Source organism: Artemia sp. Qi Xiang Cuo, chromosome 4, assembly GCF_049724085.1.
Source record: "Artemia sp. Qi Xiang Cuo chromosome 4, ASM4972408v1, whole genome shotgun sequence".
Lineage (NCBI taxonomy): Eukaryota > Metazoa > Arthropoda > Branchiopoda > Anostraca > Artemiidae > Artemia > Artemia sp. Qi Xiang Cuo.
The window spans coordinates 77,415,853-77,431,534 of NC_142797.1; the positions used below are offsets into that span (position 1 = coordinate 77,415,853).

Below are 15,682 nucleotides of genomic sequence, written 5' to 3' on the forward strand. Positions count from 1 at the left end.
TCACATATATGATAACCCTAGTCATAAATTGCTTTTTGAAGAAACTTGCCTTATTAGCAATGATTTAAGCATAAAACAGGTTGTTCGAGAGGCTATTGAAATTAAAATCAAAATAAACAGTAACATTTCTTTAAATAGAGATTTGGGGGAATATTCGCTTAATACCCATAACAAATACTTAATTAAAAATGATTTAACTAATTATATAAAAAAACAGTAAATAACTCCACTCAACCTGTTACGAATAGACCATCTAGGCTGGCTGCCAAGAAGGCGAGATTAGCTTTAAAAGCTTGTCTGTCAGTATTTTTATTCCATTTGAATGAATTGTTCTCTGTCCTTTTCGCTTTGTGTACCAGTCCTGGTTGAACTTCCTTGAAGTAATGATATTAGGGCTGTTTTTAAAAGATTTTCAAAAAAAAAACTCTTTTCAGTTTTAATGATTGAATTTTAACGTAAGTTTCTTTTATATTGTTTTTTATTCTCTTTGTTTGTTTTGCTGAGGACGGCCCTTGGATATAGCGTCGAAATATTCATTTAAAGTTGCGTTCCACCATCTTGTATAAAAATTTCCCTGTTGTTCTAATTATTGTTTATGATGGAAAGGCAGTGTGGTCTTCGTCGCTATTGACGTGAATAGTGTCCAAATGGACTCGTCAGGGAGGAGGCTTTTACATCTTAGGATGACTCCAAGCTTGGCAACTGAGTTGGAATGTAAGTTTCAGGTCAAGTATACTTTTTCAGAGGGAGCAAGGGGAAATTCGGGGGAAAAAGAGATTAAGGGGATATTGGCGGAAGGGGCCGACTATTTTATCTCCGGTCCTCGCAAAATTGTATACACTCCATTTTATTATGTCTGTTTTCAACAGACTCTTTGCTTAGATATATTGAAATATCAGTTACGTTCAAAATTCAGATAATTAACCTCCAATTAAAATTGCATTCTATTTTTTGGATTTATCTATTATTAAGATCTGTTCAAATTTCGGATTATGTTTACCAATTTTACATAGGCTTCAAGATTTTTTATACTTTTTTTTAGACTTATCAAGGAAGTTATACCGCAAATATTACACAAAATTTAGAAAATTTTCATGTCTAAAAATTATAGATATTGTGAACGTAATTGGGAAGTTAATGTGGGCTGCGGGGTTTCTACTCTATAGAGGATTAACTATGGCAAATTAGCTCCTCACTCTCAAGGAATACGTTTCAATAACCTGGGTTTGGATATGTAGGTATAGACTCAAACAAAACTGTAGTGACTCCATTTGCCAAGGGTCCGTAGATGACTGAGCTGTGACCTGTAATCCATCCAATATCCGCAACGCAGCAATATATGTCATTAGGATGAAGATCAAAGACCATCTGAAAAATTTTTACTTATTAATTTCCAATTAAAGTTTTCCTAATAAAGAACAGAGTAGTAATGCATACAGGAAACAAATTCCTTAAAAATTTTTTCCGAAAACATTGATAATGAGAGAGGTTGATATATTCTATAAATTTTTTTTATGTTGCTGCAAATATGAGTCGCACAAATTTAAAATTCGTAAACTCCTGGTTAAATACTAAAGGAATTTGAAGCTGTTTTTTTCGATAATTCGAAGCAGTGAAAAAGAGCGCCAGTGAACCAGCAAACGAGGAAGAGTCTAGCAACATAAACGAACTACATAGAATGAAATAGTAAATAAGATATAATAATTATGCCCGTATTTGAATTGAACTGGCAATATTCATTCCTTCAATAGAGTCAGTTTTAAAAAGTGACACCAAAATAAATTTTAAGTTACTTTTGATTCATTAATTTAGAAGAGAGAATGTTACACATTGTCTATTATAATAAATTTCTATTTTTTCCAACTCATAGGATACAAATACTTAATTTTCTAAGGTGTTCGAGCCTGTCCAAAGACACTTCTGTGGATAATTCTGTGCTAACATGTTTTTCTTGATATTATTGTCGGTGTCCTCGCTAAATTGTGTGAAAAACATCAATGTGCTCTGTAGACTGACAATGGAAACCTCACCGACTGGTTCAGGGCACACTCAGGTGTCCATAACGAATGTATTTTATCCTTCGTCCTTTTTACTGTTTTCATTCACAGCGTCCCCTAATGTGCCGTTTCTTGGGTAGACCTTAAACACGACAGCCGTACTCTCTTTAACAGGACGTTCAAAGATCATTTTACTGGAATACCTGGACTTTCAACCAGCGTGAAGAAAACAAAATCATGAATTATGACGCCAGGATCCGAACTAGCTTACTCAGTTGGGTGCCGATATTCTGGGGGAGGCTTAAGTCTTTAAATGTCTATTAAATTCTACTGGAAACTTTAACTCAAAATTACCAAACGCATTGCTTGTAATGGAAGAACCTTTGACAGGTTCAAAAAACGTAAGGTGGGAAACACAACTAAAACTCCAAGTCCAGCTCTTTTACAGCAACATTTTCTCCTCGCTTATGTACGTACGTGAATTATGGATGTTGACCTTGAAAAGCTAATCCAGGGATCTAACTGAAATTCTAAATCCAATCTAAAATTATTTTAAATCAATTAGCTCAGATTTAACATATTTTGACAAGTTGGTGCTAATTAAATCTAAAGCTATGCAAAAAAAAACTCTTTTGTGCAATAAAGTAACGAGTAACATCTTCTATTAATTTTCAATTGAATTTCTTTCATTTCTTTTGCTCATTTTGATTTGATGCCTGACATAAAAATTAATTATAATAAGTTAATAATTAAAACATATACTACTTATATTATTGCTACAAACTCTTCGCAAAGTGAAGTTCCGTCTAACAAACAACCTTCAGTTTTACATGTACATTCAGGCTGGATTTACCGATAGGCCCACTAGGCACGGGCCTAGGGGCGCACAATGCCAGGGGGTGCAATAAATAGACCACTGATTGATTTTTTTCTTAACACAAACTGAACCGATGTGATTTATAGTAAAAAAGCCAGGTGCACTCTCCCGCCACGCTGCCTATTCACAGAAAAGTGATTTTAAAAACAATACAGGAATTCCGGGGCCCCTCATAAACTGTTAGATGTCTCCCAAGAATGGCAACTGAGAGTTCGGTATCGCCTCTTTCATTACTTTTGGCTCATTAGTTGTGTTCTGTTTAATGCTTCCACTATCCCTGAATTTTCGGGAATTTCACAGAAAACTTGCAAAAACGGATTGGCAAAAACGCTATGGCCTGGAAGTGTCAAAGCTTTAAGTCCGGCCATGTGTACATCTAGTTTCCAGTTTAATTACTGGGCTTAAGATAGCTGTTAAACCTCCATTTCTTGGTTTAGAAAGGGGATTCTTATGACCTAGTACCTTCACTGATTTGGTTCTTAATGCATCTGGAGTACTGGAAAATGTAAACTTTCGTCCCGTTTGGTCCGGGGGTTTTCTTCTTCTGGTAATCAAAGCAAACACTATACCAGAGCATTGGCCTTGTAACATTAATAAACGATTTCAAAAGAATAGTTTCCATCTCGGGAGAACTCAAAAGCCTTAGAAAAAAATGTACCTCCCTCCCACTTTCTTTAAAGTTGACCAAAAAATCAGAGTTTCTTCGCATGTAATCCCAGTATAATCTGAGGCGTCATAGTTTTCCTTTTTCCTTCGCGCGTCTATAAATTACTGCGATACACACTACAATCCGTTTCAGGAGCTACGTAGAAGCATATTAACCAGTGCACTTTCTTTACATATACTGAGTCTTTACTGAAGTCTTTCTTTTGAAAATTTTTATTTAAGCTTTCTTATTTTTCTCAATTTCTTCCAAATTCTAGCTTACGATGCTTACCCGATTCGCAATCATGGCATAAAGAATATATCCTGCTTGAGTGTGAACAACTCCTTTTGGTTTACCAGTGCTTCCTGACGTGTACAACATAAATAAGGGATCTTCACTTCCCATTGGCTCAGGAAAATATTCAACTGACTGATGAATTAGAGATTCTTCTAAGAAAAGATCCCGTTCTTGTATCATATCAATCTATCAAGAAAAAAAAATAAATCAACTTGCATTCTGGACTTCAAAATCAACGACAAAATTCTATTGGAGAAATAACAGAAGAAGAACCTTACAAAATTTTTTACTAATTGAGATCATTGTTTTGATAGTTTTTCATTTGAAGCGCAGGATCATATGACAAAAAATCTGATTCAATATTTACAAATATTTACAAGGTCGTTTTTGCTCAGGTTAAAGTTATTAAGAGGAAAATCTTCTTAGGATACTTTGGTTGAAAAAAAAAAAAAATCTCAAATATTGTAAAATTTAAGCCTTAAACTCTGCTTTCTTTTGTTTGCAAGGTCCGTCCTGGAAAATCCCACCTATAATGCCTAAGACTTTGAAATTATTCGGCTTTCATTAAAACTTATCCACCTGGCTTCAACTGTGATTTTGTTAACCATTTATTCATCTTTTTCTCTTTTTTTAAAAGCCATCTCAAAAGATACTTTAGGAATACCCCACTAGATTCAAAATTTTACTGATTTTATTTCAATTTTAATTGACTATTTTTCAGATGAAAAACCTTGTTTTATTTTAGCTGAAAGCTAAAACAATATCATAGTAAACTTTTCCGTTTTGCATTATAATAAATATTATAAACAGCCCAAATTGTCAAAAAATTGTATTTTGGTAGTATTTCCAGCATACATGAAGATATTTGATTTTTGTTTTTAATTATGTTATCATACAAGGGAAATGATCAAAGTGGCTTACTAACGAAAAATTCAGAATTTAAAGGTTATTTCAAAGAAAATGTCACTAGGTATTTTTCAGCGAAACAAGCACAAGCTGTAAACTTCCTAACCTTGGTACCAGTTCTTTTTTGGACAAGAACTCGTTTGACTTGAGGACATTTAATCAGGGCCATATCAACTGTTTTCTTCAAGTCGATCTTTCTTCCACCTCTGACACTTTGATCAGCTGTGACAACAACAGTAGCTTGAGCTGCAAAAAATGTTTAGTTAAATATCACTCAAAATACATCTTCGTGGTAATAATATGCACACACTATGATCGTCACATGTTCACTGTTTATAAAAGTTATATATATATATATATATATATATATATATATATATATATATATATATATATATATATATATATATATATATATATATATATATATATATATATATATATATATATATATATATATATATATATATATATATAATTGAATTTGTTTCCTGTATGCATTCCTACTCTGTTCATCCTATCACCCGATCATCTGTTCATCCTATTGTAAAGTTCAAACTCCCATCTGCAAAAATTTTTATTTTTTTTTTTGAGGGGGGAAGAAAGATCACGCATGTGTATTTATTCGTTTCTTGTTTTTTTTTGTTTTTTTTTTCAGAGGTAATCGCATTTAAACAATAGTTCTAGAATAACCGGAAAGGGCTGATTCGAATGGAAATTAAATGTTTTACTTCGTTTGACTGTTCATCCCAATTCTTTAAGAGCAGCTCCTGTAACACAAGGGCCTTTTAATTAAAATAATCAGCTTTTAAAAAGTTCTAAAAAAATAGCGTAAAGATCGAGGTGTTAAGGAAGAGACAAATACCTCATATAGGTAATAATTTTTGCTCGGTTTAAATTTTGGTGTTGCTCATTACTTTCAATTGAAAATTTTTTTTTTTAATCAAACAGTTCGTGGTAACGAACTGTAAGTAAGGAGCGACCCGGCTCAATGGTAACCGAAACTCTAGAAAACGGGTTTTTGATACCAATAGATACATCAAAAGAATCAAATTTCAATGCTGATTTCAAATATATAACTTTCATCAAGCTACCCATCGAAAGTTACGCGCCTGAGAAAATTTGGCTGATTTTCAAAAAAAGGGGGAAAGACCCCCTAAAAATTATAGAACCTTAATGAAAATCACACCATCATATTCAGCGTTTCAGAGAACCCTACTGTAGAGGTTTCAAGCTCCTATCTACAAAAATGTGGAATTTTGCATTTTTTGCCAGAAGAAAGATCACGGATGCGTGTTTATTTATTTTTTTTTCCAGGGGTGATCGTATCGACCCAGTGGTCCTAGAATATAGTGGGAGGGCTAATTGGAACGGAAATTAAAAGTTCTAGTGCCCTTTTTAATTGACCAAAAAAAATGGAGGGCAACTAGGCCCCCTCCCACGCTCATTTTCTTCCCAAAGTCACCCGATCAAAATTTTGAGATAGCCATTTTGTTCAATATCGTCGAAAATATGATAACTATGTCTTTTAGGATGACTTAATCCCCCGAAGTCTCCGGAGTGAGGGCTAAAAGTTATGAACTTTAGCCAATGTTAACATATAGTATTGGTTATTGGGAAGTATACAGAAGTTTTCAGGAGGGTTTTTTTATGGTAGTGGGGGGGGGGGTCAGGGGTTATGTTGGAGGATCTGTCCATGAGGGAAGTTTTCATGGGGAAGGGAAATTGCCATGAAGGGGGTGCCGGACTTGCCAGCATTATTTATTGGTTATTGGGAAGTATACAGACATTTTCAGGAAGGATTTTTTTTCTGGAGGGTGGGGCTGGAGGAGGGGGTTACTCGGGAGAATCTTTCAGTGGAGGATGTTTCTTTGGTGTAGGGGACATTTCTATGAAGGGGGCGCCGGATTTCCAAGCATTATTTAAAAAACGATCAGAAATTAAATAAAAAAAAACAAGTTTTTTTCAACTGAAAATAAGAAGCAACATTAGAACTTAAAACGAACAGAAATTATAACGTATATGAGGGGGGTATCCCCCAATTCAATACCTCGCTCTTTACGCTACAGTTTTTTTTAGTGCTTTCAAAAGAGCTATCTATTCTAACTAAACGGCCTTTGTGATTCACGGGTTTGTGAATTAATTTTTTTTTAACTTTTAACGTAAAGATTGTGGTATTGACTAAAGGGAGAACCCCCTCATATACGTAATAACATATACGTAATAAAAAAAAATAAAAAAACAAGCGATACGGCTCAATAGTGATCGAAACTTTTAAAAACGGAATTTTGATGTCAATAAATGTATCAAAAGAATGGGCTTATAATGCTGATTCTAAATATATAAATTTTGTTAACTTTAGTATTACTCAACAAAGGCTACGAGGCTGAGAAAATTTACCCGATTTTTTAAAGAGGGGGGAAACATCCCCTACAAGTGAAATAATTTTAATGAAAATCACACCGTCAGATTCAGCGTATCAGAAAACCCTATTACATAGGTTTCAAGCTCATATCTTCAAAAATCTGCAACTTTGTATTTTTTCCCAGAAGAAAAATATACGAATATAGAAGTTAGTTACTTAAGTTAATTTGTAAATTACAGCATAACCAAATTTAGAGACATCCATTTAGCAAAGGAAAAGTAAAATTTTTATGCAAATGTTGTTTACTTATTCAATGACGGTGAGCCAAAATAAAAGCTGCATTAACTAAAAAACGATCAGAAATTAAATAAAAAAAAACAAGTTTTTTAAACTGAAAGTAAGGAGCGACATTAAAACTTAGAACGAACAGAAATTATTCCGTATATGAAAAGGGCTGTCCCCTCCTCAACACCTCGCTCTTTACGCTAAAGTTTGACTCTGTCTAACAACTTTATTTTTTAAAACAATAAAAAACTTTAGCGTAAAGAGCGAGGCGTTGAGGAGGGGACAGCCCTTTCATATACGGAATAATTTCTTTTCGTTTTAAGTTTTAATGTCGCTCCTTACTTTCAGTTTAAAAAACTTGTTTTTTTCATTTAATAGTAGAGAAAGATTTAGTTGGCTAGGACACTTTTTGCATATGAAGGATGTTAGTTTACCACAGACCTTTCTTTCTGGCCATTCATCTTGTGCCGACCGAAAAGCAGGTGGCTCCATACTTTGGTGGGAAGAGGTCTTACGAAAGGTTTAAAAGGAAATCGAAGTTTCTAGGAGAGGTGTAAAGATGGAAGCTTTGAATAGATCTATGTGGATGAGGAGTTTTCGCAGCTGTTTTGGCCTAATATGGTTTGGTGCTGCCGTAAGGTGTTAGTAGTAGTAGTAGCAATAATGCACACTAATATGCAGCCATAATAGTGGGAAACAACCATTTCAATTTTATACATCTATATACATTTCTACCAATTCCGTGATTTTCCTTCTGGAGCAAAGTAAAAAATTACTTTTTTTTATTATTTATTAATTATTAGATACAGAATTGGAAACTCCTTTAAGTTGGCTCTTCATTTAGGTTTTTCCCTATATCTGAAATCCAGGAAATCTTTTATGCCTAACAAATTTTGAAGAATAATTGTAAACTTAAAATTTTTTACATAAACATAAATATTATTAAGAGCCATCTTTTACTTGTACTGCTATTTTCAAAGTTTTTGTTACTATTAGCACGAGTCAGTCTTTGCTTACAGGTTGTTTTAACGAACCGTTGGTTTCATTGCCGTACAGTTTATTTTACAGGATGAACTGGAACTAAATTGTTGTTGAAAGTTTTTCGCGGAATGAACAAATTCAAAACTGACCGAGAACAAAAGTCTCAAAATCAGAATCGGACAGAATAAGGGTTAAAGAAACTGTTACACACTTACCATCATTTATACGATTTGCAAGAGCTTCAGCACTAAAACCAGCAAAAACAACAGAATGGATAGCACCAATCCTTGCACAAGCCAACATTGCAGCAGCGGCCAGAGGAGTCACGGGCATGTAAATGGCAACTCTATCACCTTTCTGTACTCCTTCAGCTTTCAGAAGGTTTGAAAAGCGACACACCAAATCAAGCAATTCCTGATATGTAACTCTCTCCTCTTGACCAGGCTCATCCTTTTCCCAGATAATTGCAACTTTATCTGGATTCCTTTTAGCATGGCGGTCTAAACATTGTACTAGAAACAAATATAAAACTAAAAAACTTATCGTTACGTGACCGTTTCAACCGTTGGTGAATGATAAGTAAGACAATTTTCTGAAGGAGAATATCAAAATGTCCTTCGATTAAATAAGAGAATAATAAATATTAAAAATGTTACATTGGTTTGATTAAATGGTATTTTAGATTTACATGTGAGAATTTCCTTTTTATTTTAAAGAGGAAAAAATAAAAATTTATTCCTTATTAATTTTTGATATTACAAGAATTTATCAGAATAAATTTTAATGTAAACGTTGGAAAAGAACTAAAATTATCACCATAATAGGTGTAATATAGCGTGTGCAAAAAAGTCAATTTTAGAATAGAGCAAAATTTAGTGGGAAGGGAGAGAATTGGTAGAAACCAAACAAGAATAAAATAGAAACCAAACAAGTGGTAGAGTCCTAAGAAACTATGGAGAAACCGCAAATGTAGGATAGTGTCTGGTGACTGGCTTATAAGGAGGGAGGGTTTAGGTTGTTAGTGCAGTTCCCGTTAAATACGTTTTCAGGAAAAAAATAACTTTAAATGATTTCCGTTGGTTTTAAGTTTTAATGTTGCTCCTTGGTTTCAGTTGAATAAACTGTTTTTTCTCTTTTTTTTTAGTAATTTAAATAAGGTATTATAGGTTTTACTTCACATCCCTCCTAAGCTTCCCTTCAAAAATATGGAGTTTTGTCACACAAAGCTACTAAGTGTTATATTATCTTAGACATCTTTGATAATTTGAATATAAAAATAACATTGGTTATGAAATTCTATCCTATATGAAATAGTTATAGATTTTATGAAACTGAAGGACATTAAGATATATGTTCTATTTATTTATTTTTCTTTGTTTTTTCTTTTTCATTATATTCTGTGTATTATTTAGCTTAATTCATTAATTTTCGTTGATAAAGGCTCCCGAACCTGGTGTCGAAATAGTAAGATTATTTTTTTTTAAGTTTGTTGTTTATTTATTTGTTTTTTTTTGTACAGTGCTGTTTTTAAATATTATACTAATTTTTTTGTCTATATTTTCATTTGTCAAATTATGTGAGTGGAAAGGCAGCTTGGTATAGTAAATTATTTGGTTTATACAATGCATCAAACTTAAAACGAGCAAAAATTTTCTATGAATGAGGGAATTAAATTTAAAAAGAGACTGTAATGATCAATTAATCCACATTTAAACAAAACGTAAATCAGGGAAATAAATCACCTTTCAACCCTCTGTCCTCCACAAAATGCTAGAATTCTGTGCCATATTGAAAACTAAATAGATTGTTAAAAATGGAAGTTTTTGTTTCTTCAACTCTCCCGAAAAAGTTTTCAAATGAGCACAAGAATTCACTTTTGAGGCTACAGATATCCCATTCCCTTGTAGTAAAGACGCACTGAAAAACTTTCATAATTGGTAGCCATCTTTTTGGCTCTATATAGCCGTTAATTATTAGCCATTTTGTCGCCGTTTTGAAGTTTCAGACACGCTAACGCAGAAAATTGTCTATCCTTGCGTTTAAACTTTGAGTTAAAGTGTGAAATCTCTGTATTTATAAAGTCAACTATATCCTACTTACACACAACCCCCCTAAATAAGGGCCACTTAATAGGTACCCTACAATTGTAAGATCCACCCAAAAACTTATTGACTGATCATGTTAATAGTCAGAGAGTACATTCTACGGAGCAAGTCGAGTAACTTGGATGAATTATTTAGTTTATACGATCCTACAGTCAGGACATGCTTCTTGAGTCTTGATTACTTTAAAATCGAGTTGAGGGGGAAGACTAGGGGAGGGAGCAAGGAATATTTTTTCAGATTTACACTCCTTTTCTCTGAATGAGCCACAATCTAGGATATACCCATACACAAAATAGAAAAAAAAAATCAGGGGAGGTGGCAAAAGCTGTTTTTGGCAATATGCGATGTGCAACTCGACTGGTCTATAGCCCTAGCCCTTGGCCAAGAAAGCGATAACCATATTCAAGGATCAAAGCTCCTGGCACGTTCAGGAAGGTAACAAAATCCAAATGAACCATGTTTTTTTTTTTTTTTTTTTACTAATGTAAAGATAAATTTAGTAGGTGTTTTTGGTTAGTAGTCCAGATAAGTCTCAAACTAAATAGTCTACCCCTATGAAGCCTTCAAATTATAGTTTATATAAAATTTTCTTCAAATGAGCTAATTAATAGGTGCTATATAAAAGGCTACTTAATCCTTGTAAGTCTATTGCCCATAACATAATATAGGTGTTGGGGCGTTTTCTCCTATTTCGGGCTAAGATTATCTTTTTGCCATCAGAAAAGGCTGAAAATGGAAATTTTTATGACGTGAAGTCTCCTTTTGTTGAAATACAGCATTAGAACCCTCAAATGCGTCTTATGCCAAGATTTTTTGGCCCCTGGCTCGATATAATCACCTCTAAAAAATACAAAAGCACACCTCCGTTCACGTCTATACTTTTCAGGGAAAATAAGACGCATCGGACCCGTTTTAGAAGGTAGACTGAAATTTCAGTTCCATGGATCGTAAACATTCTGAATTTGACTTTATCACTTTCACCCGTAAACTCTTTCTTTCAGGTAGTGTCTTTTGAAAGTATTTTCAGGAGAGATCGTAATACATTTCCTCTCTCACTAAATATTGTACTTTTTTTTCCTTTTTTTTGTTTTGAGAAACTTATACATATTGCAAATACACATTTGTAGTCAATATGAAACTTAATTTTTGTTTTCCACATATACAATTTTTTCAAAGTTCTATTTATGAGAGCTTCGCTTAATAAGAAGATTCGTTTTGTTACACTATTTTTTTTATTACTGTTTTATATTTATTTTTATTTTTCTGTCGTTGTTTTCACAAGATCTCATTGCAAACTTAGCTTTTGGTTGTTCGGATATTTTTTTTGTTTTATTTAAAATTTATTGCTGCACTACTATTAGTAGTATCATCGACAAGGCTTATTCGTTATGTACTGATTGTTACCATGAACAGTTTCAGGAGCAAAAAATATACAAAAAAATCCAATTAGTCAAACGTCATGACAAAGAACAAGAAATTAAATATCGAAATAAACTCTCGAGTATTTCCAATGACTAGTTAATTACAAAATTAAGATTAAAATTAAAAGAGACAAAGGTATAAAAGCCAAGAACATTTGTTATCCAGAATTGTACCTGATACATTAAGAATTCCATCTTCAAACCATCGAAAAATACCATCTTGCATGGAGTAATTTAAGGTTGACTCAAATTGTTTTTCCCAATCCAAGCATTCGAGTGCGATTACCTTCCAGAACTCTTGAGGCTAAAATATTAGTTTTGACCGATGAATTATTTTTGTTTTGAGATTTATTCAAAAATTCAGTTTTTAATTTTTTTTGTGTATCAAACCGAAGACAATTTCAAGATTGCTAGAAAAAAAGGTATTAAAAATATGTAAAATTAGCCCCTACTGTCTCTTTGTGGCAATCGATTAACGTCCATATTTTTTTTAGCCGAGGCTTAAACCTCATTTTGAAAAATTGAGGCACCTCAATCAATCATTCAATCATTCAATTTCATTCAATCAATCATTTTATTAATACTAAAAAAAACAATTTCAAAAGTAAAGCGGTTACTATGCCCAAGAAGCATGGCTTGTGAGAGCAGGGTTTTACTCTAGGGTTTTGAGGTTTGTTTGTCTTTTTGTTTCTCTTTTTTTTGTTTTTGATTTTTTGAGCTGCCAAAGGTAAAACATTGTTCTTATAAATGTTGAAACCAGAGGGCTTGATAAGTTCCGGACTTATAAATAGTCTAGAATTTAAACGTCTTGATCCTTGAAAAACGAGTTAGATGATTACAAAATGTTGCAAGCGTTTGAAAGAGGTTTGCTGGGTAATCAAACAGTTTGAACATAAAAAAATTACTATTTCAGAAAGAATTCTAGTAAAAAAACCATATTTTTGTAATTCAAGCATCAAATACTTTACGAGGATGTTACTTGTTTTGACCCTTTCCCAACCTGTCAGCAATGAGAAAATGGATTCGCTGTATTGTTCATATTAATTGTAGCTGAAGTTATTATGGTTTCCGCAACAATAAAATATAAAACACAGTTCTTCGAATCAAGAATTTTGATATTTTCTCATAAAAGAGTTTGACTATAATCGCAGTTTTTTCCAAAAATTTGATCATAGTGTTGTGATTTTATTTCATAAATCGGTTTCTCATGTAATGACCACTTCATTAACATTATGTACATGATAAATATAATCTACTTTTAATATAATATTAAAAAATCTAACAGAAGGGACTATGGCCATATTAGACAATAAGACCATGTGCTTCATTGGCAGAATTTTATGTTAAAGAGATAATTATCTCTTTTCATTTAATTTTATTTTTGTTAATTATTAGTTTAGTAAAGGATGTGGGAAGGAAAAAGGAAGATATCTACCCACCTTCCATTTTTTCTTTGCATTTCGGATAAGAATAGTGAAAAGGAATAAATATCTTCCAGCAATATTTTTGAAAGAGAAAATAGGCCAGCTTAAGTGATAACATTACCCAACGAAGAATCACAGCACCAGTATAATTTAATGCCGTGTGATGATTTTAGTCTTTTTACGAGTAGAGAGCTATCTTATACCCCCACGATTCACTCCTGATGCCACCTACAACTTTTTTTAACACCATATATTGGCACGAGAACCACGTGGTTTATGGTTTTTATGTCAATGAGAATTTGAAAAACAGGAATTTTGTCACATTTATGTATGTTTTCATGGACGGTTATGTGTGTTGGTCGATTTATTTGATGTTTTTCATGGATGTTTAATGGTTTTTGACAGTGAGAATTTGAAAAACAGGAACATTGTCACATTTATGGATGTCAACAGCAATTCATGTCTTTTTTATAGTTTTCTCAGGGAGAATGAAAAGACAGGAATTTTGTCACATTTATGGATGTCAACAGCAATTCTTGTCTGTTTTATGGCTTTCACACTTGCTGTTCGATTTATTTGATGTTTTTCATGTCTGTTATATGGATGATCCAGAAATAGTATTTGATGTTGTTGTTCAATCCAAATGTTATGACTTTCCCAGAAACAGTTAGATCACGTGTTTCCTTCTCAGCCAATCAGCGAGTCGGATATATCCTCCTTCTCAGCCAATCAGAGACCTGCTTACATATGATTTTCCCCGTTACATAACAATTCACCCTTGAGATTTCGTATATAACGGACATGCAATGTGATTAAATTATCAGAAAGTTCCAGAACACAATGGATAAATTTGATGAACTTGAAGCCTTGGCAGCCACAATTAGCAATGTAAGTTCTGTTTTCATTTTTATTTTCAAAAAAAATTGTTTTCCGTGGTCACCCTCTACCATATTCGGGTAATCCCCCCCCCGATACAAACGTCCTTATATGATGTTTATACTCGATAAAAAGTGTAAAATATGCTCTTTTTCGTTACGTAAACCCCATCCTTCCTTCCCCCGCTGTTTATGAACTTAATTCTGTTTTTGATAAATTCCGTATCTTATCTAAAAGCAACTGTCAACTTTCTGTCAATCCCTTAATATACTGTCCGCTTTGGCTTGACTTATAGATTTCTCGCAACGATTTAAATATCTGATAATTACTGACACCCCTTTAAAGTACATCCGGCTTTGATAAATATACAAGAATTTGGATAGCGGCTTAACCAAAGGGTTTCTCTGAGAAAGTTAGTTTCGCGTGAAAAGAGAGATTATTGTTAATTAACCTTGTGTGGTTACAGGCTTTGCGTAATTCTATGTGGTATGGAAGCATGGAAATGAGTTATTTTCAAAATTAATGCCTAACAATATTTTTAGGACATTGGTGAAAGGGGGGGGGTTTGACAAGGCCTCAAGTCGAACACCTCCAATGTAAGGTGAAAACAAACTGCTTCTTCGCGTGAAAAGTAAGGGGAGTGGGTTTAAGAAAAAGATACATTGCTTTATTATGCTTAAATTGAATAGCATTTTTACCATATCTTTCGGTGGGGGGTGGGTATATTTTTCCGTGTCTGTTCTTCGGGATTTTTTCAATGGGGGTTTTTTTCCGTTGGCTGTTTTTTTTTCTGTGGTTTATAAAAATATAAAAACTAGACAGTATTTTTAACGGTTCATTTAGTATTCTTTATCTTATTAAAAAGTTTGAGATTTATGACGGGGGGGGGAGGGGGTATTTTTCCATGTCTTTTCTCAGGGATATTTTCCGTGGGGGTTATTGTCCGTGGGCTGTTTTTCTGGGATTGTGATATCTATACAAACTAGTTCGTCTTTTGAGCGATTCAGTGAGCCATAATTCTTCGTTCTCAGATTCAAAAAAGGATGCAAATAGTATATGTCACGAAATTTTTTTAATTATTGCATTCTTGGTGATAAATGCCTTTTCTAAACAAAATTACATGGATGATGATACTAACTTTCTTTCTGTAAAAAAGGGGCAAATTATTTAGATACTAATTTTTTCTCTTCTTTTTAAGGCCAATTGTGAAGAATGTGTGCCCCCTCCTTCCAAGAAAGCGAGGTTTAATAATGCAGGCCCTGCGAAGGCTAGTGTCCGGCAATATGGAAACTGGCTGAAGCTTCCAAAACAAGGACGCTCATCTGGACAAGAATATGATTCCACCGGCCCTTACATCTTCCTTCATCCGGTATCTGAGTATTTAATAACCGTCACACTAATGATGGTCGTGAAGTGACCATTCAAAATAAACGCATTGGTCCTTTGGGTTTTCAAGTGCTGCTGGAATATAAACATGTCAGCGTTTTTTCCTCCCTGTCTAT

General features: G+C 33.5%; 1 protein-coding gene across 1 annotated transcript; it reads right to left on the reverse strand.

Moving 5' to 3' along the window:
• Positions 1-1,194: 1,194 nt before the first annotated feature.
• LOC148953454 (acetyl-coenzyme A synthetase 2-like, mitochondrial) lies at positions 1,195-12,180 on the reverse strand. Its single transcript, XM_089087686.1, has 5 exons — positions 12,055-12,180; positions 8,570-8,866; positions 4,830-4,969; positions 3,812-4,003; positions 1,195-1,368 (listed from the first exon to the last, which is right to left on the reverse strand). The coding sequence occupies exons 1-5, from the start codon at positions 12,104-12,106 to the stop codon at positions 1,213-1,215; spliced, it is 837 nt and encodes a 278-aa protein (XP_088943812.1). The 5' UTR covers positions 12,107-12,180; the 3' UTR covers positions 1,195-1,212.
• Positions 12,181-15,682: the final 3,502 nt, after the last annotated feature.

Coding starts and splice junctions, on each gene's coding strand:
- LOC148953454 (XM_089087686.1), bottom strand. CDS start 12,106: ATGCAAGATGGTATTTTTCGATGGTTTGAAGATGGAATTCTTAATGTA. Junction 4,970..8,569: donor TGCAAATCGTATAAATGATG/GTAAGTGTGTAA, acceptor CATTTTTTGCAG/CTCAAGCTACTGTTGTTGTC. Junction 4,004..4,829: donor AAAAAAGAACTGGTACCAAG/GTTAGGAAGTTT, acceptor TTTTCTTGATAG/ATTGATATGATACAAGAACG.